The sequence below is a fragment of the Hylaeus anthracinus genome, unplaced genomic scaffold (genome assembly GCF_026225885.1).
Source record: "Hylaeus anthracinus isolate JK02 unplaced genomic scaffold, UHH_iyHylAnth1.0_haploid 11989, whole genome shotgun sequence".
Classification (NCBI taxonomy): domain Eukaryota; kingdom Metazoa; phylum Arthropoda; class Insecta; order Hymenoptera; family Colletidae; genus Hylaeus; species Hylaeus anthracinus.
Window position 1 is genome coordinate 15325023 of NW_026534337.1, and position 16110 is coordinate 15341132.

The 16110-nt window shown below is 42.1% G+C and overlaps 1 protein-coding gene across 1 annotated transcript; it reads left to right on the forward strand.

Annotated features, from left to right (window-relative positions):
- Positions 1–4: 4 nt before the first annotated feature.
- Positions 5–11916, forward strand: LOC128887468 (uncharacterized). Its single transcript, XM_054143404.1, has 8 exons — positions 5–142; positions 1861–1893; positions 2416–2481; positions 5565–5812; positions 5887–6151; positions 6234–6627; positions 6744–6932; positions 8383–11916. Exons 1-8 carry the CDS (start codon positions 65–67, stop codon positions 10275–10277), a joined length of 3168 nt encoding a protein of 1055 aa, XP_053999379.1. The 5' UTR covers positions 5–64; the 3' UTR covers positions 10278–11916.
- Positions 11917–16110: the final 4194 nt, after the last annotated feature.

A 16110-nucleotide genomic window follows, 5' to 3' on the forward strand; every position in this document is an offset into this window, starting at 1 on the left:
CTCTCGCTAAAATCAGCCGGATTTTTGAACAGGGAGGAAAAACGAATAAACGCATAGTAAAAATATGGAGATATCGAAGAGTTTGCAAGCTGAAATTCTCGCCGTGCAAAATAAGCTGAAAAATGCCATACGCGATCATCAGGTGAGTTTCACGATGCATAATATGTGCATATATGTATGTCGAAAGCGATTTAAAGATTGAGAGTACAAATCCAAAGGAACCTGTGGGCGAGTAAGTTGACGAATAATTTTTAACCGAGCACCGAATTTTTCCTACTATTGCACGCGCTGTCGTCTATTGATTGAAAAATCTAGGTAACACGCTCGATAAATAATCAACATAAAAAGTGAACAAGTTTTTGCAAGCGATTTAGCACGTATCTGTCGATGCTAAATACTTTATTACCGAGGGAACGTTATAAAGCAATCGATAATTAAACGCTCGCAACATTTTTCTTTGGGAATCCGTTTCTTTTTGTTCAGTTTTCTTGGCATTTCCACGTACAATGCGTGCACGAACGCATGTACGCACAAGGCACGCGCGCGCGTGCATAAATGCATACTTCCATACTATATTTACTGAATTCGTTTCTTTAACGTAAATTCCTCGAAGATTCGTGAAACAATCATCGCGATCAAAGATGTCCGATTAGTGCGGGACACCGACGAAAACTGAGATACTGATATGCCATATGTCTGTCCGATCTATTTTTTAATAGTACATAATAGCATTTCCTAACATTCCTTTCACTCGTATTGGACATTTGTAAAACTGTTTCATCTTCGGCTGCACGAACAGCGTTGCGCGCTATCAAAAGCGAAAGAAGCGTAACAAGTTCCGAAGTAACTTTTGCTCGCCTTAAATCATGGGGCAAGTTTGCGCAGAACAGTGGTTATTTTTTTTTTTTTTTTTTTACGAAACATACAAACTCGAAGGTGAACGAGTGTTCAGACCTTAACCTTTGTGGTAGAGTGCTTCGACCGATGCGTCGCATGACTTTGAGAACCAATATTCCGTCTCTCTCTCGTTCGTTCATTCGGTTACTCACTTGTTCAGTTAACCCCCTTCCCCTGTCTGTCTCTCTCTCTCCCTCTCTTGATCATCCGAACTCCTATACGTAGTTCTATTCTCTCTCCTTATCGCGTTCAATTTTCTTCCCCTGTCTAAATATTGTCTTCGATTAGTTCGTTTTTTCTTTTAATTACCATAAACTTCAATTTGACTATCAGCTTTTGTTTGACAACCAACTTTTACTATATCCCATCACGCCTCGTACTTATCCTCTCCCCTTATGTTTAACGAGAAACTTGTCAAATTTACCATCAGCAGTTAAAGAATATTTATTGTTAGAATTACGATACCGATTGTGTTCGAAATTTATTATTAACTTTTCATTAGCGATAAGCTTTGCATTGTAAATGCACATAAGGTCAAGGCATACTATCGACGAGTTTCCAACGTATTTTGGTATATATAAACCAATAATGTCGCATCGTACGTTCGCGCGTGCCTTGTTTCGCCCATTACGAGCAAACTTTTATTAACTAGCAAGAACGCTAGAGGGATATGCGCACAGAGTAAAGTTTTTCTCAGCGCACGATCGACGTTGGGCCCTGCTCTACCGACCTTGTCTCGCGTAACTCGAAATTATACATACGTATATTCGTCTCTATTACAGTTTCGCATACTTTCGGTCGGTATCATTCGATCCATTTACAATTCTTCCCTACCATCTTTTTCACTCTTTAAAACTTTTACTTTTCAACCACTTGACGAAGTTGTGATATTTCAAGATTAGAAGAAATAGTTAAATTACATTTAAAAGGTAATTAATCTGGAACTGTCTGTTTGAATTATAGATCTGTGTGGGCAAGCTGAAAGATGACCCCAACGTAAGTAATTTCACCTTTTCTAATCTGTAATCCAATCCGAACTTGATAAATATGCGATTATAGGCATTTTAAATGAAAAGGACGTAATTACGGCAGAATTTATCTACACTTGTTTGAGGAGAAAGGTACACTGTACCGTAATCGAATAATTATCGTTTCCACCTGTTGTCACGATTTTTTCGTTAAAAAATATAACAGCGAAATTTTTGTTCGAATTAAAAATACGCCATTGTCTACTATGAGATCTATAATTAGGCGGTGGTGACTGTTACGTCAGTTACGTGGCGCGTAAATTGATTGTCTTCCGCGTATAACTACATCTTATGTCACGGTTGTAATGCTACAGTTACCATACCGAAGTAGGCTGAGAAATTACAGATGTAAACCGAGCATTTCTTTGATTTTTTTTTTTTTTATCATTTGCGTTATTACGGCAACAGTTTGCGTGTTTGAACGGCACAGTATGCGTAGAAACGTAAGGGATCGCGAGTTTAAAATGATTTATATCTCTTTGCTTTGCAGAACACAGACATTCTCGGCCAGATACAAAAGATTCACTTGCACATCGTGTCGTTGGGAAGATGCCAGGTAAGTTGAGAATTGATTTCCTCGAGCTTCACTCTTTCGCGATGATCCAGGCCAGGCGTGTCCATGAACGTTTACGTTCCGTATTTAAGCTTGTCGTTTCGTGCGAATAGAAGCGACGTCGTATGAAATTATCATCTCGATATCAGCGCGTTACGTTACAGGCAGTATTTTATAGTCGAACTAACCCTTTCGAGGGAAAATTCTTTCTTGATCGATGCATCGATCGCACGGAAATAATATTTTCGAGGCGACGAGACGCTCGAAATATGTACAGGCTCTTGAAAGAGCTGCACGCTTTACGCTGTTGAAAGTTTAAACATTGTTTATGAGAAAATTATACGGCTCGTTTGCGACATTCGGTTCTCATCGACAAGTGGAATATACAGAAATATGAAAAAAGGTTGCCTTGAGTTTCAAGGTTAAAGCAAACTTTGCGACAAGTTTTCTCAATCATTTATCACCTGGCGTAACAAATATGCTTCTAACGCCCATCACGGTATTACTCCCGTCATTTAAGTGCATCGCCGTTGCAACTGTATTTGTAATCAGTATATTAAGTCTCTTAACTTTGCGTCTGTTGCTGCATGCATTCGCATTGCCTATAAACTTTTATAATATACACGCGCATATTCAGTATTCGAGGATATGTTGCTCGAACAAAGTAGTACGAAAGTTCTGAAGTTTCACGATTGTGTAGAACTTCGTCCATCGTAATTGCGACAAGGTTGAGGATGTTCCTCGTGAACGATATACATATACATTACGAGATCAAGCTGTGTATCGACCTTGCGTTAGCTTGCGGATACGTCGAATACGTGTTTCCCTACTATTCGTGGAAATACGTATTACCATTTAACCGTTACAGTACGCGTTGTTGATTCTACCGCGATAAGTACGAGGTTACTTTTATGAAAAATTTCCTAAACTTTATCGAATCAACTTTCCGTATCGATCTTGCACTAGCTTGCAGATATACTCGGTGGAAGAAATATAGCGAGGTCGTAGAAACTGTAGAGAATGAAGACGATAGCGGCCTCGAATGGGTTGGATGTCAACAGTTCAGGGACGAACAGAAACGACTGTTGTTCGGTCGTGGCATTTTGAACGGCCTAGGGTAATTTTTCAAAGAAAAATTGTAGCATAAATTTCGTTCAAAGGTACCTCGAGTACACGACTATATTGCTTTCATCAACTATACGCGTCGCTAAAATGTTGCGAACGTTATCAAATCGACCATTAGGCTGCAGATATTTTCAGTACTTACCATGTCACTGCATGCATGCGACAAGCTGAGTAATAGTGACTCATAGTGTCGCAGACGTTATAGATCTAAATTCGTGTATCGACTTTGAGTTAGCTTGCAGATTCCTCGAGTATTATGTAAATGATGTAATACATACCGCTAGGCTGCGCTCATCGAGAATTTCCCAAACTTTATCGAGTTTATGCTTTCGCGTGGAGTCCGCGTTTGCTTGCAATATCTTCGTAGGACGCCCGCTAAAATGAGTAATGCACAGTTATAATTAAATAACGAACTCGTTGTGCGAGTTAACCGACTACCTTTGCCAAACTTTGTCGATCGTATCAACGATAGACAAGGACAGCTATTGTTTTCCTTCCTCGTACGCGCCAATCCCTTCGTATCTTGGGATTCCCGAAAGCTCGATGCAGAGTCACTTTCGAGTTTTATTTCGAACAAACTAACAATTCATTCTTGCTTACATATTTGAGATATTTGAGCTTCTATCCATCCATTAAAAAAGAAGATGACCTCTCGAACATGCAAAGAAACTATTTTCAAAGACCCCTCAAAGTCTCTTTAAACGCGTTTCTTTCCAAATTCGTGAATCGACGATGAGTTGGAAGTAAAGGCAAGTCTCCCCGGTGGATGCGCTTTGCTACGTCGCAGCATCCTTTCCCAAACATCTCCGCGGTAATCCTGTTGGCGCGGACGCGTCCCTCCCATCCCTCTTGATTTCTTTGCTGTTTCTTCCAACTTTATTCACCAGTTTTTCTTTGCTTTCCACGCTGGCAATAAACGGCCGATCCAGGTAGATTGCTGTTGGATCAAAGGAAATACACGAAACGGATAGGAATGGATAAAGAGAGTCCGTTCCGAGGAGGGGGTGGGGGTCCGGGTGTACATAGACCGGGAATACACAGACCAGGAGTTTGCGGAGGGTGTGAGAGACGGTGAGAGCACAGAGAGCGAGCGAGAGAATTGGAGTTTGGCGAAGAGGAAGCAGAGTAGCGGCCATGCAACGGCGCGGCGGGAGGGCTCAATCAATAAAATGTCCCGCAGAAACGTTTTCAGCTCTTTACGAAATCTCCCCGTTTTTTCGCTTTCTTCTCTCCTCCACTGTTAGTCTTCACCTTGTCACATTGCCTCCTCTCGACTTTCCATGTTTTCCCACACTCGTTTCTCCGCTTTGGCTCTTCGACGGTTCTTCGTCCTTCTTCTCACCCCCTGACTCTGTTTCCAAATACTTGAAAGTTGTTCGTTAGTTTTATTGATTTTTTATTGGAAATGTTCTATATACAGGGCGTTCACCTTCTGGCGGTAAATTTTTTAGGATGCGGTTTTACAGGCTAAATTTGCACTCTCGCAGTAAACGTTAGCAAATGTCTCCGTTTCTTCCTTTCTTTAGAGAAGTTGGCCGGGGAGATCGATGTTCGAAGCAGTATCGCTTTTCGATGAGAACTTTGGCAAAGTAAAGAAAAAGTACGAGTTTGTGGAACGAGGAATTCGTAATCAACTCGGCCGATGTTTCTTTTTCGCAGAATACTCGTTCATTTTTCGTCCGACTGTGGGATAATTAAGAAACGTGTTGTCCGGTGAGAGAATTCATTTAGTAGAATTGAAAGATTATTGTGCTCTTCATAATCTCTGTTTAGGTATAATGGACAACGGTCTTCACGTTCGACGCGGTTTTCGCGATTTATAGAACAGTTCGCTAAGAATATACATGTGTATATTCCCTGGCCGCTCGACGGCACGAATTTGTATTTAAACGATCCGCAACACAGTCTGCCAAGAAAGTTTTCGACGACCAATGCTCATAGTTTGCTATCTTAATGCGCAGAAGCAAGTTGTCCAGCGGCTGCGCAAGGAAGTCGAAACGTTCAAAGCGGAAAATGCGAACGGGGCGAAAGTTTCCATCGCGTCGCTTCTCGGCTTGAACAACAATAATCATATTACGAATAACAACGAGACGAAGCTTAAAACCGCTGGGAATAACTTCAATGCGAAGAAATCGAAAGAGGACTACGAAGAAGTCGTCAGAAACGGCGATGTACCATCACCCGCGCAGGATGATGGTATACCGACAAAGTGAGTAACCGCGACCCAATTTTTACATTTCTGGGAATTACTAGTACCATTTACTTGACTCGTTTCGTGTTTAGAGAACGGTCAAGTTCGGTGGAAACGATCTCTGGCGAGGACGACGTTATCGAGGTCTCCATGGACGAGAATTCCAACGAAAAGTCTGAAAAGGAAGAATCAGAAAAAGAGTGCAAGGTCGAGACGTTTGAAAAAATCAATTTTCTGAGCGCACTTGGCCTTATCACTACCGTTACTTGCGCCGAATTGCAGAACAGAAGGGCTGAGAGGAAGCGTCGTAGCACCGCCAATCCGCAATTTGTTTATTCCAGTCTAGATGTGCCAACGGTAAATGATCCGAGTGTCGTCTTGGTATACCGATACAATTGATCGTTTACGTTGGTACTAACTGTACGTTAACATATTTCAGAAACGGAAAAGACATTCGTATCTGCAATCTGGAAATGTTCCGCAAACACGGCAAACAACCGCACGTATGAACGGACCATCGCCTCCCCCTGTAAAAGTTTTACCACCGAAATCGACGTCACCACCGTCGTCGAAGGCTGTGATGAAGTCATTGATTCCAGTACAGAAATCTACTACGAGGCCAAATATTCTTAGAAACGTAACCGAAAGTAAAGTTTTCACCAACAAAGTCAAAGCCGAAAATGGACCCAGTCAGATTCAGTTGCCTGTGCCCACCGTAAAGTCTGTTCAATCGATTGGCAACAAAGCTGTACACATACCAGGCTTACCTTCCAGTCTGACAATCGAAAGGATCAGCAATGATTCAGCAGTCTGTATAACCTGCAGGAATCCAGGTACGTTACGAACGTTTCATCCAGAGAACAGTTACTTGATTTGTAAGTTTCATTGAGTTGGTAATAGAATTCCTTTTAAATGAAAATATATATCGAGTAATTTTCTGTTGGTACAGGTACGCTTACGGTGTGTGAAAATTGTGCATCCAATTATCACGTGTCTTGTCACTCCATATCACCGGCGCCACCAAGAATATGTCCCAAATGCGCGTTAATAGAGGAGGAAGAGATCGATGACGGCGAAGAAGGAGAGGAGGAGGAGGAAGAGGAAGGACGTCCGTCGTTCAAGAAGAGCGAAGAATTCGGTAAATCGTCCTTGGCCTTTAAAAGGATCTTTACCTGTAGTAACGTTGATCGTGTGATTGACAAAAAAGTTCTTGTTTCCTGCAGACACTAGCTTGTTATGAATGTTCGTGGCACGCTTATCTCATTTCGCGGCGACACCGTCCGGAATCTATTTAATGTACCTTGTATGCTTAATAAAAAAAGCAAAGCGGTACTTTCGGTTATATTCGATAACCGAAAGTTAGCGTACAATTCCAATGGTAAAAAAAGAGAACTTGTAGATAATGCAGGCACGTTGTACCAATGAAGAGCGGGAAATTGTGTAACATGGGTCCACAATTTCTAGATTTAACGTGCAACGAGGTATCGCAGCGTTGCCGCAGACTTTATTGAGCGTAGACACACAGAGAGAATAAACGAGAGAGCAGCCTGCCGGAAGAAGTGTCCGCGAGTGAGACCGGCTCCTCGAATACGGCAGAAGAATTTGCAATTAAGAAGAACTTTTTGGTCGATCGTCGGTAATAGGGCACAAAAAAGCAACGTGTATTGAACGCGAAATGTCTTGCAGAGGAGAAAGAGAGAGAAAGATATGAGCTGCGCGAGCGAAACTCGGATCTGAGATTGCAGGTTTACGAGTTGGAAAAACGCTCACAACTACTCGGCCAGTCACTTCAGGTTCGTCCTGTGGCCTGCGTAGAAAGAAATTCATAAATATTTATTTTCATTTGGAATGCTGTTCATTTAATGAAATTGTACGCAAATATTTTTCATCTCTTTTGTTTTTTCATCGGTGAGAACCTGCAAGATCTCTACGTTTCTCCTTGTCTTTTTCGTTTTGAATATTATTTTTCAAAGACACGTCGATTTTTTTCCCTATCGGAAACGTGATTCTTTGCTTTCCTATCGAGGCTCTTTAGTTTACAATGAATCGATTTGTCTCTGACATTTTATAACTTCTATTAACATTATTGGTGTAGACTCTATGTACGTAAAATCTATCTCTTTTAAATTGAACTGTACATAATATTCGATCGTGTGCACCATACGTCTACAGCAATAATTTTATTCGTTAATCCGTGAAAACACGGAATGCACGATGCTTCCTTCGCGAACAATTCCGACTTTAATGTTTTGTAAAAAAAAGTGGTATTAATGTTTCATCCTTTCTTCTTTCTAAATTCAAATTGTGTATTGCTTATGCATTTCTTATCAGTTATAAATATAGTTAATCGTCAAATAGAGTACACGAGTATAGATTCGTATTAAAAAACTACATGTGCGTAGATACTACAAAAAAACGGGAAATATTCGAAATCGATTTGTTCGTTACATCGTGTATTAAGAGCATGCTCATCTTTGTTACGATATTATCCGTTAGAAAATCAACGTGACTTTTAAGTTTTAACTTATTTTCGTATTTCACGGTGTTCATCATTTGTGTAACAAATCCTTTTATCTTTATTCTCACAGCTACAACATCGCACGCGTCAGGAATTATTAGGAAAACAAGAGAAGACTCAGAGATCTATAAAGCGTCTTGTGGACTTCATAAAAGTGATGCAGCTCAGAAAAAGCGAGGATTCTCCAATGCCATCGGCATCGGTCAGCTTCCCTCTTCGACCTTCCTCATCCCAATCTCCTCGAACAGTGTCTCTTCATCAACCGTCAACCAGTCGGATGTCGGGCCTTCCTCAACCGTTAATACCGAACAACGAGAAAGTGCAGTGTCCTACTCCTCCATCGTCCTCAATCAGTTGCCCCGGTCGAGTATCGCCTATGTCGACAGGGCAGAACCTCAAGTGTCCTACGCCTACCAGTTACCAGTCAGTAGCGTCCAATCAGAAAAACACCAGTCATACCTCATCGTCAAAAAAATTACAGAACCAGCCAGAAGGGCAAGTCAGTCTTCCGAAGACCAAAGTCACACCGCAATGCTCAATTATAAGTTGCCAACCACATCAGGCTACAACTCTCGCCTTCAGACCGAAATCTCTGTCGCCCACTCCTCTATGTTCGTCGGTAAACAGTTGCCCGACGCAGTCAGTCGTAACCGTAAGAAGCAAACAAACCGCGCAGTACCAGCGCTCAACCGCATCATCGACACAGAGAACCTCTCTATTACAGCCGAGTATCAGTTGGAACGATCGCCATTTAACGGACGAAAATCCAAGGCGAGGCAGTCAAGGAGTAAATTCGGTATCAATCAACTGCGATCTGCCAGAGCCACAGAAATCTTACTGCCTTCCTACGATAGTGGAGAATCCGACAAACAATTACAAATCACAAAGTCAACCGAGCCAGAGGAGGCAACCGTGTTCAGTAGTCGTCCAAAGTACAGGTCAAGAACCGGTGGTCTTCTCCACTCATTGTTCGCAGGCCATAACAAGTCCTATATCGTCACCGATAATCCTCGAGACTTACGAGACTTCGGTGCAGCTGACAAAGACTCTATCATCGGTCGACAACAACTGTATCAAGACTACCAGTTGGAATCAAACGAACGAAACGAGTCTCCGGTCCAATTGCAACGCGGTGCCCTCACAAAATTCTTCGAGCACGTGAAATTGGAAGAAGCGCATATACCAGCGCCATCTAGAGCAAAGCTAGTATACAAGAGTGGCAATGCGTCCGAGAAGAACGAACTCGATATCAGTGAAACCGCGGATGAAGATACAAATAGCGAGTTCGTTACCAGGACGCACACGTCGTCCTGTAACTTTGAAGATAACTTCACCGATCGAGAGGTGAAGCAGACCAGTTGGCTGTCGAACAGAAGCGCAGCGAAGAAGGGGCAAAAGAAAGATAATGCAACCAAGAGCGATACGTTCGACTCCACTTCGAGTTCGTTAACGCGAGCAGCCGACGTTATCACGTATGAACGTAAACGTGGTAATACGTATATAAGAGTCGAATGTGAACCTGATCACGACGAAGAGGACAGTACACTGTCTGGCACGTGTCAAAATGATACGAACTATTCAAGACGTATCGCATCTTTCGCGGAAATTGTATCGAGCAATCGAAGGGATCGCCATGAATCGGCATCTTTATGTAACGCACAAAGCAATTTCTTAGAACTTCGCAACGAGGTCTCAGTTCCTGATGATAAGGCTGATACCGAGAGACAAGACTTATCCAGTGGCAGACGTTCAACCAGTAGCAGCAGCGTTAGCAGCACGAGCGACAGCGACACTCCGGAACAAGCAATGAACGACACTATCAATTATTCTCGGCGACGATTATCCGGAAACGGATACAAGGAACGTTTGGGCATTAATGCTGTGTCCCCGGAGAGCATGCAAGTGCTTGAGCAATTCGAGTCAGCTATGCTGGAAACTGATTGTAGCAATGCTGCCACTAGTTAGAGTTAGTTACCTTAGAATGCGTTACGAACGCGTTGGTTATGCTCATGGCTAGATATTTACTTTCTTTCTTTCATTGAATAATGTTTGATTACTTTTCATCGAATGCCAAGATTTCTTGAGCGAAGCATGTTTCGTTGAAGGTACTTGTCTGATACGGTAACTCCGCGACGGTAAGTCCGAAACTATTTACTATCATAACAGTTGGTAACTTTAATCAAGGAGTTACTTTTGAGAGTTTATCAAATTTGTACGTGTTCAGTTATGCATTTGTGTTTGTTACTTATCTAGAATATCTAAAGGGAATGAGAATTAGGTTACTCGTAATGGCTACAGATTTCCGTAAGCAGTTCCAGAGCTTTCTGTACTGCCTTGAGAAACAATGCAATCGTTTGTATACCGACAACCTTGATTGTGGCATCGATAACGATGATAATTAAGTACCATTTGCACTTCATCCTATAAGGATACGTAATTACTTCACCATTGTAATATTATCTATGTTGTCTGTTTGTTTATTTATTGATTATTGTTCATTAGACGTTTACCTTGTTCTTTTCGTGACAGTTAACGAACCATGAGGACCAACTTCAAATTTCTTCCGATCAAACGATATATATTCATGGAGAAATTAATAGAGATGCCGATTCACTTATCTAGGTTATACACTCATGTTTGCAATGTTGACTCATATAATTGGTATCGAATTACTCTGTATGGTATCTCTACAAAATTATTTACGCGAATGTTTTTGCCAGTTAAAACTTTGTAAACACTGTTCATTTGCAATAACGACGCGTAGAAAACACGCACATATCTAACAGATTTTGATCTGTGAAAGAGTAGAAAGGCTTGAAAAGGAAGTCTACGTACGTAAGCCGAGTCATATTACCATACTGCCTTAATAGTAATTTAAAAATGGTACTTTTTACAATAATTTCTACGGATATGCACGAGTTTGTATGTACGATTAAATAGACTGATTTGGACGTCGCCATATTGACATTAAGAGGGACAATGCGTGAGAAGTAAAGACGTTAATCAAAATGCGTTACCGTAGTCGAAAACCTAGGCGTTAAGATTGCGCGTACGTTAACAAGTAGGTAAAACGTTTGTAGGAGTAACGTATCATCTTCATTTTATGATTTAGATAAGGTTTCTTACGAATGGAGTGTAAGCGAGCCGTTCTCAAATGGTTTACATCGGGGTAAATTCGTAGGAAAAGAACGTCGTTGTCATTTTTAGCGTATCATTTTTCCGAATTTGCAAGTGTTTACTCGAACGACTCGATGTGTACCAGTATTCATTACATTTTAATCCGCGGTATAAGCGGATGTCTTTCATCGACTACATTGTGCCGAATATAAACGATTTATACAGCGACGAGTCATCGCGATGATATCGTCGAGATAATTTGTCCGATGAAAAATTGGGCGTAACGAAGCAGTTGAGTTGGTTAATCTATTTATTGCGTTGTCATTTTTTCTCGCGCGGTAAATACCGCCTGCTTGTCCAATACATTTACCTAGTGTATAAAATAAGAAAAGCTGAAAAAAAGTGGAAATTGTTATGCAATGTAGGCAACGAGATTAAGATCGAAATTCGTATTTTTATGAATAAAGTGAAACTGAAATACAATAAATTTCAGGTTGTAAACAGTTTACTAATCGTCATTGTCAGCTGTCGTTGGCGTGGAAAAGTACGACGAAAAATTTACACGTCATAATCTCAACGATTTTTGCCGACGCGGTATTTCGATCTGCGCGATAAGTTTTATTTCCCATATTGACGAACAACGGTGTCGCGAGAGGGGAATCCTCGACTCGAACAAACACTCGGCTAATGATATGTAAATATGGCGGAACTAATCAAGCGGCTGTGCCAACAGGCTGCAAGAAGAGATCGGTAGTGGCGCGCGAGCGTTCGATAGCCGATGCATTTGCGCTGGCCTCTGCACACACGTATCGTGGATCGTGGCGCAGTAACCCGCGTACATATTTAATGGTCGCACGTTAATTGCGCTCTGTTTGCCCATTCCCCACTCTACGCTCCATCCCTATATCTATCACGGTTCTCGTCACCCTTTCTCTACCCGCCCTTATCCTTTGTTAGTTTCTGTCAGAGTTTAATTTTAACCAATTTATCTCGAATGCTCGATCGTTCATCATCGCAATCGCCCGTAAAATGCGAATTACGGGAAACCGAGCTTTTCGCGTCTCTGTTCCCAACGCTTTGCAAACGGTCGTTTTGCTAGCAGAAATTTTAATATTTTTCTTACCGTATTAGATTTAGGCTACGAACGATTCACGACTTATAAGATAAGAAGCGAAAGTGCCACTATACCACGATTCGGAGATAAAGTCACCGATCACATCCACAGACGTTACCATTGGAACTGTGAGTCTCTGTTTCACCGTTTTGTCGCCAGGTGGACAGGCATCGCAGTGTAATTTTTCTTGGATGAAATTCAAATCACGGTGCACAGTTAACTCTTCTTGTGCGGGTCAATCGGTACGTATTCGTTTCTTACGATCGATCAGAGTAATTTACAAACAGAATTTGTACGGTGAAATATTATTTCCTATTTCCAGTATCACGGAGTAGGAAGCTATTGCGAGTAGGAGTAGCGATCGTTTCACAGTGGTACGCGCTCTCGAACCAGAACAACACAGGTGTTTTGAATATTTCTTCTATCCGATATCGTAGATCGTAAAATTAAGGAGTTTTTTCGATTATACGAGTAAGAAAAATACAGTTTTCGTAGCAAAAATCATAGGTATTAGATAATGTTAGATACTCGAGAATCGGAAAGACTCCTGAAGTTTTAGCGATTTATTACATTTGTAGATATGTTTTAAAAAGGCTAAGAAATCGGTTTTTATTCGTGACTAAAATATACGCGATAGACCACAGGATATACATGACATGTTAGCCAATGGCCATGTTTCGTCTCACCATTCTCTTTCGCATATTGTTTATCGCTGTTTTGTACTGCTTATCGTGTTCACTTCTGCTTATCTATTCCGATGCTTTCTTGCACTGTACTCTTTTCCTCTACTCTCCTCGAGTGTTCTTTTTTTCTCCGTTTTAAAGCTACGTTTGATATCCTCTTGAAAATATTTGAACGAAAGTCAACGCCTCGTATTAACACTTTTCCCTGGAAAATTTGTTTCCTGGCGCGGGGTCTGCTGATCCGTCTGAGTCGAGCGCGTTACTTTTGCTGCTTCGGGACAAACAAATTACAGTCAATCTTCGAATATTGGTTCCCGCTCCTGTCGCACGGCGGAACGTTTCATTTGATGTAGGAAATGACGGTTTGGTCGCAGTGAGAAAGCGCCATATCCGCAATTTTCTCGATCGACAGGCAGTCGCCCTTCGTCGACTAAACAGCCTTCGAGAAAAATCACGTTGATTTACCCTCGAGTAGATTTCCAGTTTCAACTGTCGAGATTAACAATAATTGTGGTCGATATTTCCGCATATCGAGTGTCCTATATCTTTATGTGGGAACATAAAGAGTAACTAAATAGAATTAAAAACTTTTGTAGGAAATAGGAGCAATCGTAGAGCAAAAGACGTTGAAGTAATAGCGATCCAACTTACTCCGCTCTCCCTTGCATATAAATAAGCAATAACTAACCTCGTCCAGAGAATTTAGCTTACTTTTTTTGGTGTAAAAAGATATCGAGTTCTTCGACATGTTCGACTCGGTTCGCAGAATTTTTGCGCAGCGGCATGCAGAGTCGGTGGCATTTATCGCGTTCCATTACCGACGCTGGTCGATTCAGTCGCCATCAGCATCAGCAGCATCGCCAGTCCCAATTAAAAGCCTTCCATCGTCGCTTCGAAATTGATATCGGGAAATAAAAATGCCAATCCCAGGCGTCTATTTTGCGTGATAGAGCACGAAATGTGTGCATAGTTCTCGATACATACGAGACTTGCGTTCGTGCAACACGCGTTGGTCTTGAAAGTGTTAATTGACCGCTGACGGTCATTACACGGTTGGTCGCGGATAAACACCGCAATTCCGCGAACGAACAGTTCGACTTTTCGGCGAATTAAAATTGCAACATTGGTAAACCGACGCGACGGGCGTCACTTATTTTTCAGGGTCGGAACGCGATCTCTGTTATCCTGATAGAATATTCGCAGGAACACGAGGAAGAGCTCGTCAATTTTCGTGGGAGGTAACAGAGTTGCTAACGCCACGTGTCACTCTAATTATGCGAACGTTTGCCGGCAAATTCGAATTTTAAAGAGCATGGTCCCCCTAACTCCACTCTATCCTAATTGCAGCGACAGCGGGTCGATCGAATTTTGGACGTTAACATTTGTCGTTAATCATTACAAGCCCCCGATCTCTTGGTTTTCAGCGGTCCGCGCTACAGAGCTCGCGGCACGCTGTGGCGCAGGTAATGTATTCGGAATTCCAGTCGTGTCGCGACGTTATTATTCCGTCGCGATGTGTAAAACTAGTTGACGCTTCGTAAACCTCGATTTCACGCCTCGTCGACCTCTAATTAATGCAGTAGGAAATTGTTATTCCGTTACGTGCACTCCACGTTCTATGCATTATTTCGGACAGCCGATCGTACACGTCCGTGGCCGTCCACCGTCATTTACCGTCCATTTGCCTTTCGTACGATATTAATCGCGTTTTTCGTTACAAATGTAAACGTTCTTTCCCGATTGCTCGCCGATTCGTAGCGGACCTCGGTTAAATCTTTATGACACACTCTGCTGGACACTTCGATCCACACGGTATTCGTGCAGCTTACTCGTCAAATATAAAACGATTCGAAGGTACACTTTGTGTTTCTGTTTGCGAAAGAATTCTATCGAATCACAGGTGAATATACAACTCGGCTATTTGTGTTTGTCGCCATGGGGCGACAACGGCTAACCCCTAACACGGTTGAAGTTGGGTCTTCTCGGACCCAATCCTACAAAGACCGATCGCTACACTGTGCTCGATATTTCTCGTAATTAGATCGCGTAGGCCCAGCATCGGACGAGTTCGGTAACGAGGGGAAGCGACGAGAGGACTTGTAGTTACGTAGCGATAACGAACGATAGATGGTTGCCTTAATAACAGCCAGCGGGTTCCTTCCAATTTCAAGTTCGTGCTAGCAATTTACCGAAAATTCCCTCGTTTCGCTCATTACCCGTCGCACGCGCTGTTCGACCTGAACGCGAACGATGGGCCATAGGTAGAACATAACAGCCGTGTAGGTAGACTGACAGGATGGGTACGGCGCTGCTACCTCGTATACGTAGATGTAATGCATGCTAAACATGTCAGGTAATTAACGAGAGCATTACACGTATGCTCTCCCCTCTCTCCTTCGTACAGTTTCCTACACTAATTACAGTTAGGTCTAGCGACAACCAACAAATGTAACATAGTTTGAAGTTTGTTATAGAATCGTTGCCGAATAAAGTGTCGACCAAGTATCCGGATATCATAGGTTGTCTCGCACAACGAAGTCACGGTTTCAATGGATGGTGTTCGGGCGTAAATAAAAAGTAATTTTGATAAAAACCTCTTCGATGTCTCCGGTACCATTCGAGGAATTTATAATTTACTCGTTGCTATATTTTCCGTTGGGAAAGGACGTGGAATTTTTTCGATCGACCCTAAATGTGGGCTCGTTCGGCGGGTTCTTCGGATTTGGCGTTAATAGTTTGTTAAACGAATCGGGGCGTCGCGGTCGTTTTCCAGCAGAAGCCCGCATCGGTCGACGAGAATTCAAGCTGAAAGACACAGACAGACACAAAGACGTACGAACCGTGCTCGAGGGTTCAAAGAAATTTTAATCGAGATACAGGGACG